Raw genomic sequence first — 23037 nt, 5'->3', positions numbered from 1 at the left:
TCCCCATCGGGTTCGGGCTTTTTTGCCATCCCTACCTAGAATGTAAGCACCTTCCTCGAGGTCCTTCATAGCGAAACACTTTCCAAGCCAGGACTTAACCTCTTGCAAGGTTGAAATGTCATTTCCTATGAGAAGTATGTCATCCATATACAATACCAGAAAGCTAATTGTACTCCCACTAGCTTTGACACATACGCAGGACTCATCCTCACTTATCAAAAAACCAAACTCTTTGACTTTCTCATCAAAACAAATATTCAATATGCGAGATGTTTGCTTTAATCCATAAATGGATTTCTCAAGCTTACACACTTTATTAGGGTACTTCACATTGATGAAACCCTACTCATGTAAACATCTTCAGCCAACTTCCCATTAAGGAAAGCGGTTTTGACATCAATCTACCATATTTCATAATCATGAAACGCAGCTATGGCTAGCATAACCCTTATAGATTTGATCTTCACTACTGGTGAGAATGTCTCATCATAGTCAACTCCAGGAGTTTGAGTAAAGCCCTTCGCAACCAATCGCGCCCATCCATGTCGTTCTTTTTCTTGAAGATCCAACTGCACCCGAATGTCTTGTGACCCGGTACATTGTCAACCAAGTTCCAAACTTGATTATCATACATGGACTGAATCTCGCTGTCCATAGCCTCTTTCTATTTTGCGGACTCAGGACCCGCCATGGATTCCTTGTAGTTGTTAGGTTCATCCAAATTTATCAATGTACTATCACTGATAAACGCATCACCTTCAGCTGTTATATGAAAACCATATAACACAGTGGAACACTAACTCTAGTGGAACGTCTCAGAGGTACGAATTCGTCAAACTGGCTCAACAGGAGTTTCCTCCTCGGGTTGAGCGCTAGTGTTTGAGGTTCCTTCATCACTTAACTCTTGAAGCTCTTCAAGGTCAATTTGCCTCCCACTGTCCTCTTGGCATATGAGTTCTCTTTCGCGGAAAACCCCTCTCATTGCAACGAAGACAACACTGCCACTCGGTCTATAGAACAATGTTCGTTCTTATTTTTTTCCATTTGGTATTTTTTGTATATAAAGAGATGTACTAAAGCTTCTTAAATATTAATCTTTTGTAAATTTAAAATCATAAATTTTAATAGGACATTTTTCTACAATTAAAGCTCTTAAATTAGTACTAATATTATTCCATCTACTTGGATCATATATGTTTAAAGGTGTGTTATCATTTTCACTATTAGTTTGTTCGTTATCAATTTCAATATTAGTATGTTCGTTATCATTTTCACTATTAGTTTACTCGTTATCAATTTCAATATTAGTTTGTTCAATATTATTATCAACATTAGCCTGTTCTGGTTCATTATCAACATTAGTTTGTTCTTGTTCATTATCAACATTTTTGTTTGTAGTTAAATATTTTAAAAATGACCCTTTTTGTTTATCTATAAAAGCTTCTTCTTGCATTTTTAGTTTCCTTTTTGAAGCACCTGATTCGTATTTTTTCTTTGACATGTTTATTAATTATTTGATTAATAATAACTATAAGTATAGAAGATATGGATTAGGATTATACCACCCTAAGATAATGGAAAGCTAAAAAATAATGGAATCTGCCAATCTGGAATCAGTGAACAATGGAATCTGCCAATCTGAAATAAAAAATCAGAAAATTGAAAAGATTAACAAATTTGATCATTCATGCCATTTGGAAAAAGCCAAAAATAATTAAAATACAAATTACATAACTTAATAATAAAACATTGTGTTTTAATCAGAAGGCATTATATAACTGGATGTCAAACAAGAATCTCATTAAAAACAAAACCCAATTAGGAGGTCAAACCACAAAATTCATATCAAATATCGCATGTTTGATCAAAAAAGCTTGTTCTATCATTCTATACTATGGGTACATTCTATCATAATTTAGTTTTGTAGTATTGATGAAGACTTTTCGAGTTTGGGGCCAATCAACCAAACCAAGAGCCAAAAAACATCTACCTTTTTGAGGAATGATTCACCAAACAAAACAAATTGAAGCATTGAGACACAACTTATTGGCTAGGCGACCATTATTCCATTAATCAACAATATCGATTAAGATTTTTAGAACACTAGTTTCAGCTAATCGGCTATTAACGCCAATTACATAATAAGAAAATAGAAAAATCAAAGCTCAAAAGGGAAAATATAAGCACATTAGTGTTTCAAATTCAATGACAACAAAATAGCTGATTTTGATTTTAGAGTTTTGAGCAATGGAGAAACCGAGAGGCGAGAATAGCAACGATTCAGTCGACAGTCTGTGGAATAGTGGAAGAATTGATTGGAGAAGAAGGCCTATAATCGAGTCCGAGAATGGAGAAAAGAACGGAAGTTTAATCGTCTTGAGTCTTGACGTCGTCGCAGGCATGATTGTAGTCGAAAGAATCGCAGGCGCGGTTTTTTTGGGGAATGGGGAGTAGCGCATGGACCGTGAATAGATGGAGAGAAGCTGGACTTGAAATTAAATGGGACCCTTTACAATTTGGGGCCCTAAGCCCTACCTTTACATACTAAATCATAAGGTCGACCTTGCCCACGCAACAAACTGTTACTGAGACGCAAACCGGGGGTAGTCAAAAACCAACGGCCAAGAAAAGGAGAGAAAGAAGGAAAGGGATAGAGTTCGCGGTGGAACAATCGGAAGAAGAACCTCCAATATGGTGGACAACGGAAAAAGACTATGCGTTGGCGGTGTCGTGGTGCAGGACATCAAAAAACTCAACTAAGGGAAACAATATGAGAAAAGTCGCTTTTTGGGAAGTTGTGATAGGTAAATTTCGCCCAATTTTGATGAAGGATGACACATATCGCAATCTCGATATGCTGAGTGGCAAGTGGACTCAATCAATAAGAAGTGAAGTAAGTTCAAACTTTCCTCGCACAAACAAAGTGGTGCGATCGATTTTGATGTTTTTAAAGTAGCGAGGGATCAACATCATGTCGAGTCGGGTCACGTTTTCGAGCACGAAAAGATTTGGGAGATTGTTAAGGACGACCCAAAATGGTTTAGAACACCAACATCATCGGAACAACAATCAAAGAGGTCTCGCGACTCGAGTTCAGTCGACGTTTCCGACGAAGGTACAAATATCAACCTCAATGCTGATACCGATGACCTTCCGGACGACCTCAACAACATCGAAGAGATCTCCTCGCCTCGATGACTGATAGGGCGTGACAAGACGAAGCGGGGTCAACGACATACGAAGGAAAACGAAAGTAGACTTTGAGAGCACGCGAAACTAAAACATAAATTTGACATCTACAACAACATCACAATTAAAAGATATGAATTGCAACGTGAGCATTTGAAGTTCCTACGTAAAGAAGCCGAGGAAGATCGTATGACGAAGGATAGCGAGGATAATATGCCACCGAGACAAGTGCAGGTGCTCCGAAAAATGAAGGCAAAGATCGAGCGGAAATATTTGGTCGACGAATAATATATCGGTTTTTTTCTTTGCAATGTCATTTTTAGTTTTAAAATGCTATTTTTAATTTAGGATTTAATTAAATTATATGTGTTATTAATTTATATGTTTTTTTATAATTATTATGACATAAAAAAAACAAATTGGAGAAATAAAAATTAAAAAAACTAAAAAGCTAAAAATAAAAAATAAATAAAAAATATGGGGTAATATAACACCAATGTATAACCAATGTATGAATAAGATGATGAGATGACATATTTTGGATGTAATAACATGTTGTCCATATCCAGTAACCTTAAAGATTTATGAAAGAAAAACATTTTCATGAATCATTATGATTATCTAAACCTATTAGGTTAGTAGATTAGGACCCAGAAACTATCTTAAATTTATATATTAACTTTATATAATACTGCTAAAGATTATCGATTTTGCCTTATATCAATTCAAAAATCCTTGCTAATTCGCAAAAGACTTTATATGGTCATTTAACTAGAGTCCCAAAAATGGAGACATTAAAGCTCCTAAGATGATAAATGAATAACGCTTCATTTTAATATAATACTTTATTTAAATATCATTTATTGTTACAACTTATAAGTTCATTTTAATATAATATAACTTATAAGTTCAGAAATAAGTTTATTATATACTTTTGAATTTTGAAACATATATAATCACCAGCTTAATATTTTAAATTTTAAATACAATATATATAGATATCATAGTTAAACATTTATAATATACGTCGTAAAAAAATGCGTAAAACTTAACATTGGAATTGAAAATGATTTAAAAATAAAATTATAATTCGAATATTCCGTTTCTTCTATAAAAAAAAAACATTATTATGTGAAACAGGTCCCCCAACATTCGTGAAGACTTGATTGTTAATCCATGAACCAGAAGTGTATGATCAAAAGTCAAACTGTTAAGTCGCAACCCTTGAACCACAAGCTGTTAAGTGTTAACCAAAAACGTGGTTAATATATATGGTGTATGAATATATCCAAACAAACTATTTTCACACGAAGGAAAGTTTTCGTTTACATGTAGAGGGACGAAACTTGTAATTTTAGTAACTTACAATCCAAGTGAAATTAACCAAAAACCTGGTTAATATATATGGTGTGATGATCTCTTGGCTTGTTGAAGCGCGAATGTTGATCTCCAGTTAATAATCTTCTTACTCGCTACTCTAGGGTTTCTTCTTCATCCATTAATGGAATCCAAGACTTCTTCTCATGAGGTTTGTAGTCTTATACTCCAGTTATTTCGTTAATCCTACTACTTCAAATCAAAACTTGATAACCTGATAAAATTCTTTATTCCTGTTGATTGCTTATAATTATGCTAGTGAATTATAGCAACAACCCCCCGACTTTGTAGGGTTTTTCGTTTATAGCTTGACGTAGTACAGCATTGCGATACTTTACCCTAAAGCCCTCTCTCCTCTATCACCCCCAATTTCTACCCACTCGTTTAAAGAAACGGCTATGCTTAAGATTTGACGATCGAAGGGGTTATTTTTCGTATTTGGAGTTGTTTTGGGTTTTAAAATTTTGGTAATTGGACTTGATTTTGACGTCGGCTTTACTAAATTGATGTGGGTATTCTAGAATTTATAGTCGGAAACATAATTTTCTTCTTTAATATTTTAAAAAAAGTTGCATATAGGAAAGACATCTGTGTTAAATTGATAAAATTTTACTGATATTTTGTTGAAAGAGATGAATTCCCTAAGCTTCTTTTGTTACACAGATCAAGATAGAACAGAACACTCATGTTTTGTCCCACCCAAAAAGGGGGAACAAAGTTTGACATGTGTAAAAGACGTGAATGCCCTCCTTATTTTTATCACTGAAAATAGTCCTCACCTGTAACAAATGCACCTATGCACATATTTTATATATGTTACCTGACATTGTGCTTGTTTCAAAGAACCATGGTACCATTTTGCCTTAATAACAATGGTATAACTATAATCGAGCAATTGTAGTGTTTATCAATTATGATATGATTTTTTTTAATTTTTTGTTTCTATAGGTTTTGGTTTGTCAAACATGTGGAGACAAAGGATTCACCAATGCTTATGTTTATTGTATCAAGTGTTTAAAATTTGTTATTCACAGGTACATACCATTCTTTTCAATTTTCCAATCTATTCTTCTGTGTTTATTGTCTGACATTCACTTTTTGTTATTCAGATACTGTCTAAATGTAATACCAAAATCATTCGATGAATTTGTCGAATGGGCTTGTGAAGATTGCCAACAACCACTTTCAAATCCTTTCACTTCACATAAATTCAACCCTTCAAGATCTGATAAACAGAATGCTGCAATTGCACCACAAGTAAAAACAAAGAAACAAAAGAAAAAACCAAAAAAGAAACCAAAAAAGAAAAGGAAACTTGCTGTTTCTCCATCAAATTCCCTAAAAGAATTTCGGTTGAAAAAGTGTATTCTTGCTTTAGAGGCTCCATTGAAAAGAGAGGATAAAAGGAAAAGAGATGAAAGTTTATCGGGTGTGGAAAGAAATGAGAATAAAACTCAAAAGATGGTGGATTCCAATTCCAATAAAACTCAAAAGATGGTGGATTCCAATTCCAACGAGCATTCTTGCTGTGATTCCAGTTCCACGGATGTAAATTTAAAGAATAAAACAGGCATTCAAGAACCAGAGACCAGTCCTGAAAAGTTAGTTTTCTAATTCTTCATCCTTTCGCTGTTTTTTGGTTCCAATGGAATTGGAATACGAGATTCCATTCCAGCGTGGAAGGAATTCAATTCCGTTCTTCCTTTTTTCTTAAAACACCAAAATACCCTCGTTTTTACATATATTTACAATAACCAAAAGATAATTGATTGTACAGATCATGATTCCTTACATTCTAACTTCTCTGGATTCCAATTCCTTTGACAGATTCCATTCCTTTGAAAATCATCCTACGAATCAAACACCCTATGATCTCCAGGCTGAAACAGCAAACCAGATGCATAATGAACAAGAAATAAGAACAGACAAAACTAGTGCTGATGTTACTCAATCAACAGGTGTTGAAAATAATGTAGAATACATCCCTTATCAACCTGCACAACCAGTCCAGGAACCAGTATGGAGGTAATGTATTCCGTTATCCTGCCCGGCTGCCCTACCAACCTGCCCGACTTTGCCACCTGTCATTTATTTTTCTTGAAAAATTTGCAGGGGAAGCTTTGATATTACTCAAACAGATTATAATCTATTCGAAGGGTTTGTTGGTCATTTATCAAATAAAGCTTGTTTCAAGGTGTGTCAAGAGGCAAATGTGCTTCCCTCTTTGCTTTCTCTAGAAATGCATCCAAAGACTGTTTTATGGCCAAAAAGCTTCTTGGAGTCTCAACCTTCTGATGAAAATATTGCTCTTTACTTCTTTCCAGGAGACACAAAGTAATGTCAATTTTTTATTTTAATATCTTTTAATCTTTCACAAGTTCTGTTTTTCTCATGTTTGATTTATTTATTGTGATTATATTCCAAATTTGACCCTAGAAATGAAAGGGACTATGAGGACTTGGTGAGTGATATGATAGATGAAGAGCTTGCAATGACAGCCCCTGCCAAAAATGCAGATTTATTGATATTTACTTCTAGAGTTTTGCCTCGACCTTTCTGGAGTGAGTTTTGTTTTTAAATTTGGTTTGTGGATTCCATCGGAATTGGAATTTGAGATTCCATTCGATTGACTAAAAAATGATTTGATTGGATTTGCAGGATTCCAAGGGAAGAACTATCTATGGGGAGTTTTTAGAAGGAAAAAGAATGATCTTGAAGGATCAAACAATAGTGAGAAGAACCCTGTTGTGGCAGAAGATTTTCCACACAAAGTGACAGGTGGAAAAGAAATCCTCACAAAAGTGAAAACTTTTGATTCTCAGAGTCCTCAAAGTCCTTTGTGTAATTACAGGTATATTTTTTATTCTTCTGCTACATTCTGTTCCATTGAATTTACATATAATATAAAGAGGTACAAATGCAAGAAAAAACAATGTACTTTTTTTTTTTGCAACATTGCATTTTAAAAATCTATTCATTTATAACAATGTTATCCAAATGTACAACAATGGTCCAAATAAAAAAAGGTAAAAATTACAATTATGAAATACAAAGAAATGAAAGTACATTGCTATTTCTTGCATGAATGAAAATAATTATTGGAACTGAACATACCGAGTCGTGTTTCAGGTGACACACATGGAGGCTTCATCAATTTCGATGAAACAATATCATTTTGAAGATGGAGACAAGTTCCATTTTGAGATATTGTTGAGAATGTTTTGTATTTATCCAAATATTGAGTTTTTAACGTATCATTAGGCAAATTGGGTGTTTGTAAAGTGGTTATTGCAACTCGAAGCATATTTAGGTCAAATTAGGTGATGTTTCATCTATGTTAATTATATAACCCTTTAGAGTTTTTGTCTTTGTTTTCTTACTTGTGGCTAACACCATTAGTCTTTTACAACTGTTTATTTTATATATCAAGAAATAATTTAGTCTAAATGATTTTAATAAATGCATTGAACGATAAAAGGCTCTAGACGAATGTTATAGCAGGTGCAAAAATGGAGAAATCTGTAATGGTAAAAAATTCATTTGATAAGTCTTAAAAAGTTTAAAAATGAATAGGCGAATCACTTAATTTTAGTTACATATATTTCAGTTTTTGATACCATTAATTTCATTAACCAAACTAAGTTTTCATTCACCCTTCCATCAACGTTATTCTCTCCTTACACTTGTATCATTCGTTTTCCATCTTTCTCACGTTTGCATCATTTTATCTAAATATTTTGCATATATATTTGATGTGAACGTTAAATTCAGGATACTAATTTGTGATGTTTATCCTTTATCCTATGATTTATTTTGCAGTTATATTCCCTTTTATTCATTATTATGTCTTTGAACAATCCTTTTGTGATCAAGTTATATTGGGATATTAATATTAAATACGAGAATGGATTCATGAAGGTGACAAATCAATTTTGACTGCTTCATATATTCTTAGGAATAAAATTTGTTTGAACAATTTTGAAAATTTATTTCTACACATGTTAGAGTTGAAAAATACAACTATAAGTTGAATCTGTCACTATATTACTAAGATTATGAGAGATGAGAGATGTAATATTACACCCGACATAAGCGATTTATCATTACGACGTGTTTGGCAAAAAGAATTCAAAAGCCTTCTCATATAGCTCTTAAACTAACAGCTGTAAGCTTTCGGTTAATTTTTTAAATTACTATTTCTTCCTATAAATCCTTCTATTCAATTTAATGCTAATTTAATGATATTTTAATACTTTAATATAACATATGTACATTTAATTGTGTAGAGGGATTTGTAGGAACAAAGTAGGAGAATATTTAATTAAACTTTGGTTGCAAGTGATGTCTAGTCTAGCTGGGTTGATGCACCGGGTTTTATACCCATGTGGGGTGTGAGGTCGGGAGTTCTATTCCCTTAAACTACCTCTTGTGGTACAACATATGGGGAATTTTTCCCTGGAAATCCCTATGGGGGCTGGGTTTGCTCTGCAAAGGAGCTCGAACCCGGGGGCTTCTTGAAATATTGCGAGTAGGCTCCAATTAATTCGTTTGCCCGTTTCAAAAAAAAAAAATTAAACTTTGGTTTGGATAAAACGCCTGGATTGTATTTGTGGCGGCGTAATAAAGGACGATCCAACTCACAAAAGCGGTTTTTGAAATGAATACTAAAAGCAAATGAGGCCAAATAAAGATACCTATAACTATCAACTATCAAGTGCAATCCACTATATTATTCATTCATATTCATACACCTCACAACTGCAACTATCCTAAAATCACCATGGATCAAAGCTTAGAAGATATGAAATTCATTGGCTTCTTCGGCATCTTCAAACAATCATTCACAACCATCTTCTCATGGAAGAAAATCTTCGCACAAATCACTCTTACCTTAATCCTTCCTCTCACAATCATCTTCTTAGCTCACATCGAAATCTCCCGTTATTTGTTCTGGAAACTCGAACGAAATTCATTGCTGCTTGACACTGATTCCTACTATCGACTCCACGTAAGCGCCATCGAATGGCTCTACTACGTCCTATTCAAAATCGCCTACTTCATCTTCCTCACCGTCTTCTCCCTCCTCTCCACCGCCGCCGTCGTCTTCACCGTCGCTTCCATCTACACCGACCGAGAAATCGTTTTCCAAAACGTCATGAAAATCATCCCGAAGGTCTGGAAACGGCTCCTTGTCACTTTCGTATTCATATACCTGGTGTTCTTCATCTACGACATAATCGGCGAAGTGGCGCTCGCTATAACCAGATCTATCTTCAATTACTCAACCCTGAGTTTACTCCTTACGCTTATCATCCGAATCTTATACGTTATAGGTTTCTTATACATTGTCTTTGTTTGTGAATTGGGTAGCGTTGTTACAGTTCTGGAAAGCAGCCATGGATATAGAGCTTTGAGGAAAGGTAAGGATCTGGCGAATGGGAAGAAGAAAGTGGGAATGGGAATTGCATTCGTGTTGTATGGTTTTTTGGAGGGATTGCTTGTTGTGTATCAGTGGTTCGTAGAATATGGGGGAGTAAATTTCAATTTGGCGATGGTTTGGAGGGCGATGATCGGAATCTTATGTGGGTTTCTGCTTTTGATGTTCTTGCTGCTCATCGTTGTGATCCAAACAGTGCTTTATCTGGTCTGCAAATCGCATCATGGAGAAGCCATTGATAAGCTTAGTTTATCGACGTTTTTAGGAGCTTATATGGGGGAGACGGTGGTGTATCCTACAGCCGGCGAGGAAGTCCAGCTTGGAAGACCTCCACATCAACAAGTGTGAAAAGGCTTTGTTGGGTAGTACCTTTTGCATATATTGTTGTACTTTAATGGTGAAACAAGCGTGGGAAATCAAAGCAGTCCAAGTTGTAATTTTGTAAATGTTCAGGCCATGTTTTCATGTCTAAATCCAGTCTTTGAGCTTTATGTAAAAAGCAAAAACTATTGTGCATTTTTTTTAAACAAATGATGTATGCAATTACAAGTCCTTGATGAGAGACTTTTTTCAAAAAAAAAGTTTTCCTTTTTTCTTTTGTATATTAAGTTCTATTAATTAAAATTTGTGGAACCTACAAATTAGTCATGAGACTGAGTGTTTTGGATTACATAATTATTATCTTTATGGCAAAATAAAATAAAAATAGAAAAAGCTGAATAAAATAAAACAAGTCACACAAATGGAAATCAATAACTTTTCTTTTTGCCCGCTATGTGTTTGTTAAAATGGCAAACATAAATGAAACATCTATGCAAGAGCATGATCTGAAGTGAAGGCTTTGTTCAATAAAGATTAAGCAATATAAATGATAAACTTGTAGATTATTATTTAATCAGTTAAAACGAATAGTTGTTATCTCTAATCTATCTACCAAGGTTGTGAAAATCGCTTGGCGGCAACTTGGCGGTCGATTGACGTTAAACGATTAATCGGACTAGGCGGCGATTAATCGGGGACCCTAAATTATTAATAAAATTATTTAAAAATTTAATATATCCTAAAAAATAAGTATTTGAAAATTTGAAATTTTAGTAAAATATTTTAAAATTTGAAAACTTAAAAAATTGAAAATTGAAAATTTTGGTGTGGTATTTGAAAATTAAAAAATTTGAATTTTTTAAATATTTCTCACCTATGACCGCCGAGGATAGACTAAGGGCAACCAAGGACCGCCAAGCCCGAGTTTGACCGATTTCAATCAATTTCCGTCAAGCACCCTAATCGTAATCGGTTGAAGGCCGCCAAACAATTTATTGTTGATTAATAGGCCGCTAAGACCGATTTCTACAACACTACTATCTACTACATGCTTAAGAGAACATATATGATGCATCTGTATCTTAAATAAAAGAAGAAAGCAATTGAGAGCTCATTTTGCCTTTAAAATTTCTATATATGTACATATGCTTGTTTTTAATAACCATAATGAACACTATTTATATAGATTTGTATGTGAAATTTATCATTAAACCCTCACAATGACGCATTAGTGTATTGTAGATTCCATAAACGATGATGACTCAACCAAATGTAACTTTAGTTGTGTGTGTATGTGTGTGTGTGAGAGAGAGGGGGGGGGGGGGGGGGGGTTAGACAAAAGTTCATGAATGATCCTTTAGGTGAACTAACGAAAATGCCCTCATGTACAAGGCACATGGGGCATGTTAATGATGCATCAGATGGACATCCACCCGAAGGGCCATTTGTGTGCAAGGTTTGGTCCTTAGGTACCATTTCAGGAAAAAAAGTTTCGTAAGGAGCATTTTAAAGAAAACGTGTAAAGCTAAAGGACCATTCGTGTAATTTACTCTAAAAAAAGGATTTTAGGGTTTAATGATTCTTAAACTATCTCATATCATATCATTACTCTTTTAAACATGTTACATCATTTTTGTAAATCCTATATAATTTAAGAAGACATTTTTCGAGTTGTTGAAAACACCACATTTTAAGGCCACATTACATGTCTAATTCGACGCTATTTGTGGAAAACGACATCTAGGAAGCTGTTGTTTTTCAACGTGCCATTCAATTGGGAGACGCTTTTTGTTGGGTTATATAAGTGGTCTTTGTTTGTTTGTTTGTTTGTTTTTGCTTTTTTGTTTTGTATTTTTTTCTTTTTGAAAAAAACTCTTTTTAAACATTTATGTTGTGTCTGCAGGCTGGAAGAGGTTTATGTTTGTGTGTTCTCACATACTGTATACTTTTTAGACGACCACATACATCAAATGTTTGAGTGTCCTCTTATCCTTAAGACATGGACTAACGCCTACGGACAGAAAAATGTTTCTTTCAAATGTCATCTAGATTTAAATAAATAAAAAACATAAAATATATAACATAAACATGTTAACGTCCCTCTTTTATTGAGAATAGTTGAATCTGATGTTTATTTTCTACTTGTAATTATCCAAATAAATTTTAGATGTATAATGATTAGACTTGGCAAAACATGACACAACACGAAAACCTGACACAAAATTAGCGGGTTAGGGTCAAAGATTTCGACACGTTTATGTAAACGGGTTGACATGACACGATACAATAATTAAATGGGTAGGGTTAGAGTCAAGACTTTCAACTCGAATATGACTCATTTAATTATATATTATTTATTATAAATTTCATATTTTTATAAATATATTATATTTTATAGACTTATAGTGGGCAAACTCGAGAATTAAAAGTAATATTCAAAATTTCAAAGTTACTTAATTATTTTTATAAATATATTGTATGTTATAAATTTCATATTTTGTAAATATATTATATGTTATAGACTTTTAGTCATTCTCACCACCTATCCCTTTACTCTCCAACTTTAACTATTTTTATTTTTCCTTTTAAATTTAATATAAATTTTGTTATTCCATCTCATAACTCCAGTGTTTCATTTTTTCCTTTTTGCCTTCACAACTCCTACTTTCTAACCTTTAAAATATTTCAACCTCATATGACACAACATATTTACCTGGTTTAAACCTTAACCCGAAATCCGACATGAAAATAAACGGGTTGACACGACACGACACGATAATTAAACGGGTCGGGTTAGGGTCAAGTCCTTTCAATCCGTTTAATTTCTTAATACGACACGACACGACACGTTTGTCAGGTCTAATAATGATAATAATAATAATAATAATCATAACTGTTATTTGATTTCATGGCTAGATTATGTTTTTTTTTTTTTTTTTTTTTTTTTTTTTTTTTGGAAAATGCAAATATTGAATGATAAATAAATGAAGAATAACAAACATAAATATCTTTATTACAATAACTAATATTTGGTTAGTAACAAAAGAGGATTATAAACAATAATACACAGAAATGTTAGCTGTAATTAAAATAAAACTATCAATTTTTAATAAATAAAAATATAATATAAATTTTGAATGATAAAGTTAAATACCTTCCTAAACATTGAATTAAAATTTCAGTTTTCACAGTTAATTGTCCAGGACAAAAACATGAATCTTAACCGAATCGAAAAAGCGAATACTTTACATGTTTGGTTAATAAAACTAGAAAACTTAAATATACCAGTTTAGTTAAACTGAAATCGGTACAGTTTATCGGAATAACAATGTCACATTTCGAAATAACAATGTCACATTAAGGATAATGAAGACGAGATTGTTACACATGGTACTACTGTGAATATATGATTCAATTGTGGGATGATATTGTTGAGTAGTTAATATAAAATATGGAAGTAATTGCAATTGTAAGACTAGAATTATTATGTGGTTGTACGAATTTTATTTCAGTTTTGAGTGTTGTAAGAATGAAATTAATTAAATTTCAATGTTGAAAAACTATTTTATGGTTGTAAAATAGTTTGCAAATGTTAAAAATAAACAATATTCTTCTTACATATTGTAGATGTTTGGTTCACCTCTTTTTCTACAGATGTTTGCGGATGTACTCCGTAGACTGTAATATTATCTTTATGGCAAATCAAAGTAGAAAAAGTTGAATAAACAAGCTCTACAATCTATTGTAGATGTTGTTTGCTAAAAGTTAAAAAAAGGTTTTAAGAGTTTAATGACTCTTAAACCATCCCATATCATGTCATTACTCTTTTAAACATGTTACATCATTTTTGTATATATATATATATATATATATATATATATATATATATATATATATATATATATATATATATATATATATAAAAGAAAACTTTTGTTGAGTTGTCGAAACACGGCATTTCAAGGCCACATGACATATCTAATTCGACTATTTGTGAAAACAATCTCTAGTCAGCCGTTATTTTCCAAAGTGTCATTCAATTGGGAGATGTTTTTTTTTGCTACATTACGTAATGTTATCTTTATTAAAAAATAAAGTAGGAAAAGTCGAATTAAAAAGCTCTACAATCTATTGTAGATGTTTGCTAAAAGTTGGAAAAAATGTTTTTAGGCTTTAATAATTTTTAAACCATCCCATATCATGTCATTAGTCCTTTAAACATGTTACATCATTTTTGTAATTATTCATTATTCATATATAAATATAAGAGTAAATTATTGTTTTGGTGTGGTTTACATCTATCTATTGTTTGAGTCTAAATTTTCAAAAATTAATCATTTCCATGGTTTTCAAAAATTGCATGCGTGGTCCCTAAAAATGTTATCGTCTAAAAACCCACATTAAAAGAGAACATGTGTTTCCAAATGACATTTGTCCTAACGGTATCAAAAGTTGCGGATAAGAGCCCTCCAATCAAAGAGGTTAGGGTTCAAATCTTGTGAATGAAAAATATAAATTTAAGAGTAAAATAGTGAGTGTATGTATATGCCGTTCTAAAAAAAGAGAACATGTGCTCCTTACGTAGGTTTAAAAAAAAAAGAAAAAGATGTCAATGGTGAAGTCGGTTACATATATGAGATTTTAGTGAATAGCTCATTATTTATTTTCAACTTTCAGTCTTTAATTATTTAAGATGTCATTGTAAGTTTAAAACGTTTCATATAACCTACAACCAATGCAACTTTTTAATCTTCAAATTTCGTTTCTCTTTATCGAACCTACAAACTTTAAAAGTAATAACTATAACATGGTGTTTGGTATGATAGAACAAAATAATGAAGGAACAAAATGAACACAATATAATAACAATGTAATATAATGAATTATTACATTTCATTGTCATATTTGGTTTTTTGGAATGAATGAAATGAATCATTCAAACATGTTTTTTTATTATAATAAATAAAAAACTAAATAAAGTAAAATTGATAAATAAAGGAAAAAAATATTATCTTATCAAAATAAATTTAATTAAATGAAAAAATTGCATATAAACCGGTAAACATATACTATTTCATTCAAAATACGCAATAGTTGAATTATTTTTATCTATGATCTAAAAAAGTTACAAAATAAAAGGAATTACATACCATAAAATCTTAAAATATAAATACAGTATAACAGAAAAGTATTTTCTTTATCTTCAAAAAAAAAAAAAAGCTTATCAATTTTAAAATTTTCAAAAGGTTTAGTATTAATAGAAGATTATACGAATGCAAATAATTTATACTTCTAGTATATATCATTCTATTACCTAAAGTAATAAAAAAACATTCTTTCCCCATCCAAAGAAAATCCACCTACAAGGATCCACATTTCATGAAGAATGTTTCATTCCATTTCTTAATGATAACCAAAAATGATTTTTCCTTATTCCACTGTAATGCTCCATTTTATTCTTTCTTTCATTAATGCATATAACTAATCTATCCCCTTAGTGATGTTAATAAAAAAAAATCACACGAAACAAATTGGTTAATATTTTTTTAGTAGTAATACTATCACATAAAAATATCCGTATCGGTTTTTCCTCTTTGAATAATAAATAACCGAAACATATCGTACTATAACAAACTAAACAATTAAATCCAATTATACACAACCCAAACAAACATTTTCCCACTCCCACAACCGCCACATCTATCAGTAAATCAGATACACAACAACCCACTAAATACCTCCTCCCATATAAAAGCTCAATCCACATTGGAACTGAAACTCCACACTGTAGCTGCTGAGATTCAAACCCTTAATAGATTTTGCACACTGTAGCTGCTGAGATTCAAACCCTTAATAGATTTTGCAGTATTTCGATAATTCAAGTACAATGACACCGTTGCGGGACCACCACATTCGGCGGTTTCCTCCTCGCTCGAACCACCGCCTCTTTAATCACCGGCAACTTCTCGTGCACTTTCCGCCATATAAAATTCACCGCACCGTTAACCGGGACCGGACCCACACCACCCGGGTAACCATTATCGTACTCAAAAAACGACTGCACCCGAGCCATGTTTTGTCTAAACTCATCTTTTTGCAAATTTGTATAGCTTTTGAGCCGATTCACAAGCCGATTTGGTTGTAGGGCTTCACTCACGGCTACAAATACCGAAAACTTTGTGTAGTCAATTGTTCCTTCGAATGGGAGCTCGATGTTGTCACTTACAATCACCGGAATGCAAAGACTTTGAATTGCATCAAAAAGGCGACACGAGGTCGGAGTGTCGCCAGCTGGATGTAAACAGAATTCGGAATTTCTCATTCCTTTTATTGATTGGTCCTTTCCGGTTGCGTTCGGGAATCCTTCTTCCATTATGACTTTGGATTCATCGATTAGTAAATCCCATAGTTTTTCTCGTATTAAACCCCCCTAAACAAACCAATTTTTGCTAAGGATAAATGAAAATTAAAAGTATGATGAAAGGTAGAAGAACATGAACATGAACATGAACATACCCTGTGTCGATGTTTAGCTCCTTTGAAATAAAGAAGAGTTTTGCGTTTTTGATTTTGTGATATGTCAAACCTTGGGAGCAAATGAGTGTAGGGGACAATAACATCTTTCAGCAATGAAACTTGTGTATGTTGTATCATATGATCAGATGTGTTTCCATTAGCAGCTTTTGAGTCAACCCTATACCACCCACCAAAGTCAACAACAAGCAGAATGGATGAAGCTATCTCCTCTCTAACATGCGACATTGCAACAGGGTCTGTTAAACAAAGCTTATAATGTAATGCATATGAATTCATAAAAAGGAAGAGTTGATTAAGGAAACAAGATGAAAGATAATAATACCTGTAACAACAAAGACATGATCTCTACCATTTGATCGTTTCCAAGCTTCAGTCCCTTTAACAAAATCCAAAACTTCCCTCTGTCTTGAATAATCCTCATTTCCAACTTTCTTTCTAAAAACCCCTTTTGCAACACCAAGTTGTAATTCAGCACTTATTGTTGCAAAAAAAGGGACAAAAATGACATCAGCTTCTTCAGGAGCTGAAACCCGTTTAGCAAAAGATGTAGTTCTTAATTCTTGTGGTGTTGCCAGGTCACCCATGATCCAGTACTCTGCGCTATACTGTTTGATCAATGGACTCTCGGGATACATTGGAATGTTTTTGATTTTGTTATTGTTCCAAGAATTGGTTGATCGGATTTGGTTGTCTACTTCACTCCCTAGTCTTGAATCATGGGATAACAACCAGTATTTTTCTAAAAGACCATAGTTGAGTGATCGAGGTAGATCTGAAACATATACTTTGATTGAATCGGGGGTAGAAGTGGAAATGAGACATGAAGAGAGTAATGTGGATTTGGATGATTGATTAGATGATAGAAGAAAGAGGGAGAGAAAAATGGCAAAAAGGAAGGAGATTGAAAGGAAGAAAGTTGAAATTGAACATGTAAAAGGTTTGTTGCTATTGTTATATTTGGGTGCCATTGTTTTCACTTGATTTTAGCTTATTTTACCCTGAAGAGAACTCTAATTACTCCTGCGACATAAACGCCAATTTTATCATTAGGTTCATTCGAAAGTTTGATGCTACTATACACGTATAAATAAATCTATGGTGCGGAAATAGTGATAACAATCACTCTCAATAATCAATGAAATATTATTTTTTGCGGAAACACAGCAAATTCGAGTTCATCTTCAATAATGTTAATCTATTTGATTCATCTGCATTTCGCTACAGAAGAAACGGGATCCAACTGTGACATTTTTAAATCACGAACCTCACCAGATTCAAACACAAACACAGAGGGTAGAGAAGTAAACAAAAAGAAATACAAAAAAACTGATAATCAGAAGTTTGATCAATTCAAGAAAAGAATCCAGTAGAAAATTCGTAACTGATCAGAACGTAGTAAAACCTAAAATGGAGTGTCGAGCTGTCATTGGGTGAGATCTGGATAAGCACATAGGATTCTGATACTGATAACAACGGTGTCAGTATAACTTACTTGATTGCCGTCCGGCCGGAGGCGGAGAGGTCGGCGAGATACTGCCGGAGACGGCGTCTATTGAACTGTGGAATCTGGACCCGTGCAGGGGAATTGAGAGGCTTCTATGTGACAAATTGATTTAATTTAGTTTTAGCTTTGGTCCTCAAACTTTACGTGATCTTTCACTCCTCCCCTTATACTTTTGTTATTTTTATACAAATAAACTGCACTTTTACAACCATAATTCCTCCGGTTCTATCCAAAATTTCAGCGCTTGAACAACTAGTGACCGTTTACACAACGAGATATGATTATATGAATTTGTTTTCTTCTCCGAATTTTTCTGCAGATATTTTCATGCTCTCTCACACCGATTCCACAGCAACAGAAGGTCTATCTTCATCTCCTCAGTCAAATTCTACATGTAAGTTTCTGTTTCTCACGATTATTTGCAATAAAAACCACTTTAAGAATTTTACAGGAAAGATAATTTATCGACGAGTGATTAGCAAACTAGGAATTAATTGAATAAAATCACAATCGAAGTACAATGCTTACGAGATTGTGGTGTTTGACAATCCATAAATGAGTAATTAGCATTTTCAGGTTTTGAATTTTACAGGGCAGATGTATTTAGTGATGAGTGGTAAGGAAATAAGAGATTAATGGAACAAATCACAATCGAAGTACAATGCTGATGAAGTTTTTGTGTTTGACAATCAATAAATCAGTAATTAGTATATTCAGTTTGGATTTTGGAGAATTTACAGGAGAGATAGAACTGTAAGCTTTAATTCAAGTTCTTCAAATCAAGTATAAATGCATAGATATCCATTAACAGAAGCATAGTTAACATTGATTAATCAAATAATAGGAATATGAGATCCAAATCTCTCATTAAAGTTTTCCTAGATGATGAGAAAGATATGTATGGGAGCAATGTACATTTTCTGAAGTAATTCTATCTTTTTCTTACTGTTGAACTTGCTGTTTGTAGGCTGACTATCAAATTTTCTGCAAATTATTTCCTTATCTACCCAAGAAGTTGCAAGTGCAACCATGGATGGACAGCAAGAAATTCTGATGCTCAGCCTAGAGACAAATTCAAACGCGATAGCCTTTACATAGACAAACAGGGGAAATTAAGAAACTTCAATCATAAAAAAGTTTCAAGGAAAAGAGGCATCTACAAAAGCTCCTTTTTCATTATCTCAGAATCTAAACTATTGCTTTAATAATCTTATGAAATGCATATTATATTGCTTTTGTATAGGTGGTTCTTTAAGGGGACAAGGATGGAAATATGGATCAGGGTTTGTTGATGGAATATTTCCAGTTTTGAGCCCTGATGCACAACAGATTTTGAACTTCATGAAAAAGGAAACTGATGTGAACAGGGTATGCGATGCTCTTAATACTCTTCCTCCCACTCACACTACATGGGATGATATCATCAGTGTTGCTGTTCAATTTCGTCTCAATAAAAGATGGGATCCAATCATATTAGTAAGAACCATTTTGTTATCTTTGTATTACATTTATGACATATTTGGTTTGATCATTTGTCAACATCTACTCTCATTACAGATGTGTGAATGGATATTGTACAGGAGTAGTTTCCAACCAGATGTCATTTGCTACAATTTACTTATAGATGCTTTTGGCCAAAAGTCATCCCCTGAGAAAGCAGAATCTACTTATTTCAACCTACTTGAAGCTAGATGCATTCCTACTGAGGACACTTATGCCCTTCTTCTAAGAGCCTATTGTACATCTGGATTACTAGACAAAGCTGAAGCTGTCTTTATGGAAATGCGGAATTACAGTCTTCCACCAAGTATTACATCATTGCAATTTCTATTGGATGATATAAATTATAATAAATATAAATATATGAAAGTATATTACTATTTCTTGCAGGTGCTATGGTGTATAATGCCTATATTGATGGGCTGATAAAGGGTAGAAACTCACAGAAAGCTGTAGAGATTTTTCAAAGGATGAAGAGAAATTGCTGCCAACCCTCTACTGATACCTATACAATGTTGATAAACTTATATGGGAAGGTGATAAAAATTGCAGTTTTCATTTATTAAAAAAAAACAATATATTTTATCTATTGAAGTTCTTTTCTTGTTCACCTTTTTTCTAGGTTTTGAATTTGTGTTATATATATTTTCCAGGCAAATCGTTCATACATGGCTTTGAAGGTGTTCAATGAAATGAAGAGTCAAAAGTGCAAACCGAATATTTGTACTTACACTGCTTTGATAAATGCATTTGCTAGAGAAGGGCTCTGTGAGAAAGCAGAAGATGTATTTGAGCAGCTACAAGAAGCTGGAATTGAGCCTGATGTTTATGCTTATAATGCACTCATGGAAGCTTACAGGTCATCATTTAACATTTTCATCTTGTGGGTCCCGTTTATTATGATCTTTTTGACATAATTTAACAAATTTTGTATATTTTTCCAACAGCCGGGCAGGTTTTCCTTATGGTGCTGCAGAAATCTTTTCATTAATGCAGCATATGGGATGTGAACCAGATAGAGCATCATTTAACATAATGGTTGATGCATATGGAAGATCTGGTCTTCATGAGGGTAAGAAAAAGCTTTTTAATTCGTTTTTCACGTGGTTTCCAAGTTTAGAAATTTTTGTACAAAGTGATTTTTTTAGTCAAAACTACGTCGTTTTGGGTGCTTCTACTCCAAACATTATATACACAACAACCACATATTCACTATTCCTATATATGCAGATAGTGGATATGCAATTGTTATGATATTCACTATTTCAAAGTACAATGTTGTAAATATCATTCTTGATTGTTTTTATTTCTTTCTGTAGATGCTCGATTAGTATTTGAGGAAATGAAAAGGTTAGGAATCGAGCCAACAATGAAATCACATATGGTGCTTCTATCTGCCTACTCAAAAGTTGGCAACATTATAAAATGCGAAGAAATAGTGACAAGAATGCACAAGTCCGGGCTCGACCCCGACACATTTGTGCTCAACACAATGCTAAACGTCTACGGGCGTTTTGGTCATTTCAAAAAGATGGAACAAGTTTTATCCGTTATGGAAAACAACAAACCATACATACCCGATATCACAACATACAATATCTTGATCAACATTTATGGACGTGCGGGATATTTTGAACAAATGGAAGAGATTTTCCGACTGTTGCCCTCCAAGAAGTTACAACGGGATGTGGTGACGTGGACTTCTAGGCTTGGAGCGTATTCTAGGAAGAAACAATATTCAAAGTGTTTGGAAATATTTGAGGAAATGATAACGGATGGATGTTATCCGGATGGGGGAACTGCAAGAGTGCTTCTTTCGGCTTGTTCCACTAAGGAGCAAGTCGAACAAGTGTCGTTGGTTCTTAGGACAATGCATAAGGATATGAAGTTAGATGTATAATTTTCGTGGTTTGCATTTTGTGTATAAGCAGATGAAGGTTCGAATCTTAGCAGCTGCAGTGTAAGAGTTTCAATTCCAATATGAATTGGTTTTTTTGGATACTCTGCTAGCTACTGGTTTGCTGTTGTATACATGATTTACATCTCACATATGTAATGGCGGGCCACTAGGTTTTTTGGTTATTTATATATGTTTTTTTATTTTTATAAAGCATATATAAAAATTATAAAAACTTAGAAATTTCTAGACAATTAATATAAAACCTCTTCTCTTTTTTTTTTTTTTTTTTTTTTTTTTTTTTTTTTTTTTGTAGAGTACAAATACAAAAAGAAGTTATTTCATCACAATTTGTAAATGTAAAGAAGAATAGAATCGACATTTCTCTATATAGCATGATATGTGTATATATAAATTTTAATTCTAAATATATTTTTTGTAGACAGATTAGTTGATTAGTATGTTAGTCTACTCCTTAGTTAGAATCTTCTTGCACAGGTTCGAACCTAGGGCTTCTACTCCAAGAGGTATTACTCTCTACCAGCCAGGCTAGCCCTAGTTGGCTTAATTCTGAAAATATTGATATAAATTAAAATTGGTGGCATCCATTTAGAAATGTTTTTTCTTATAAAAAAATATGTTAGAATTTTTAGTTTATTGATTGACCATTTTATACATATGAGCAAGTCTATTAAAAGTATATTATTTTTGAATTTTTATAAGTTTTGAATTAATTTATGTAAGGTTTTGTGTTAGGATTACTATTTAATGTCCCTATGGTATTTTTTTTTCTTGAATCCACCAATGCACTCAACTAGTTTTATGCTTAAAGAACTTTAAACCGAAATCTAATAGTCTAGTATTACATGGGACAATCCCATATTCAAGTAAATCACAATATATATATATATATATATATATATATATATATATATATATATATATATATATATATATACACACACACGTATATAATATTGTGGAAGCTTGTTTAGCTTGTAATACACATAATCTTTCTGTATTTTGATGGATTGGCGTTATTGATGTGCTTTGAAATTGGCCCAACCTCACACTCTAATGGTGGCTCTAAGAACATTGGAAAGGACATTCTTGTCTTCTTTTTACTCACTCCTGTCAATGATACATACTACAAGGAGTAGCACAACAACAACAATAATAATAATAATAATAATAATAATAATATTAATTTCATTAGATATAACTAACGCAAAATTCTTACATTTAAAGTTGACATCTTTGTTTACCAATTTTTCA

At 33.0% G+C, this 23037-nt stretch overlaps 4 protein-coding genes across 6 annotated transcripts; 3 read left to right on the top strand and 1 right to left on the bottom strand.

Moving 5' to 3' along the window:
- The first annotated feature begins 4490 nt into the window (after window positions 1–4490).
- Window positions 4491–7933, top strand: LOC111900157 (uncharacterized). Its single transcript, XM_023896031.3, has 8 exons — window positions 4491–4717; window positions 5515–5600; window positions 5676–6167; window positions 6394–6591; window positions 6679–6900; window positions 7003–7127; window positions 7225–7417; window positions 7696–7933. Exons 1-8 carry the CDS (start codon window positions 4691–4693, stop codon window positions 7697–7699), a joined length of 1347 nt encoding a protein of 448 aa, XP_023751799.1. The 5' UTR covers window positions 4491–4690; the 3' UTR covers window positions 7700–7933.
- Window positions 7934–9346: 1413 nt separating this feature from the next.
- On the top strand, window positions 9347–10351 carry LOC111900135 (uncharacterized). Its single transcript, XM_023896006.1, has one exon. The coding sequence runs from the start codon at window positions 9347–9349 to the stop codon at window positions 10349–10351; it is 1005 nt and encodes a 334-aa protein (XP_023751774.1).
- Window positions 10352–15890: 5539 nt separating this feature from the next.
- On the bottom strand, window positions 15891–18500 carry LOC111900156 (probable arabinosyltransferase ARAD1). Of its 3 annotated transcripts, none has more exons than XM_023896027.3 (4): window positions 18354–18500; window positions 17184–17881; window positions 16841–17097; window positions 15891–16754 (listed from the first exon to the last, which is right to left on the bottom strand). In XM_023896027.3, the coding sequence occupies exons 2-4, from the start codon at window positions 17827–17829 to the stop codon at window positions 16203–16205; spliced, it is 1455 nt and encodes a 484-aa protein (XP_023751795.1). In that variant the 5' UTR covers window positions 17830–17881; window positions 18354–18500; the 3' UTR covers window positions 15891–16202. The 3 variants fall into 3 exon arrangements, with proteins under 3 accessions (XP_023751795.1, XP_023751797.1, XP_023751796.1); XM_023896029.3 differs by having other exon boundaries at window positions 18264–18396; XM_023896028.3 differs by having other exon boundaries at window positions 18244–18386.
- Window positions 18501–18601: 101 nt separating this feature from the next.
- LOC111900155 (pentatricopeptide repeat-containing protein At2g35130) lies at window positions 18602–21947 on the top strand. The gene is made up of 8 exons (XM_023896026.3): window positions 18602–18759; window positions 19333–19517; window positions 19609–19841; window positions 19923–20172; window positions 20256–20401; window positions 20519–20724; window positions 20813–20937; window positions 21185–21947. Coding segments are annotated over exons 1-8 (1728 nt in total). The 5' UTR covers window positions 18602–18757; the 3' UTR covers window positions 21766–21947.
- Window positions 21948–23037: the final 1090 nt, after the last annotated feature.

The sequence above is a fragment of the Lactuca sativa genome, chromosome 8 (genome assembly GCF_002870075.4).
Source record: "Lactuca sativa cultivar Salinas chromosome 8, Lsat_Salinas_v11, whole genome shotgun sequence".
NCBI classification, from domain to species: domain Eukaryota; kingdom Viridiplantae; phylum Streptophyta; class Magnoliopsida; order Asterales; family Asteraceae; genus Lactuca; species Lactuca sativa.
Note: the sequence above shows the minus strand (reverse complement) of the source record. Positions and strands in the feature narration are given on the sequence as shown.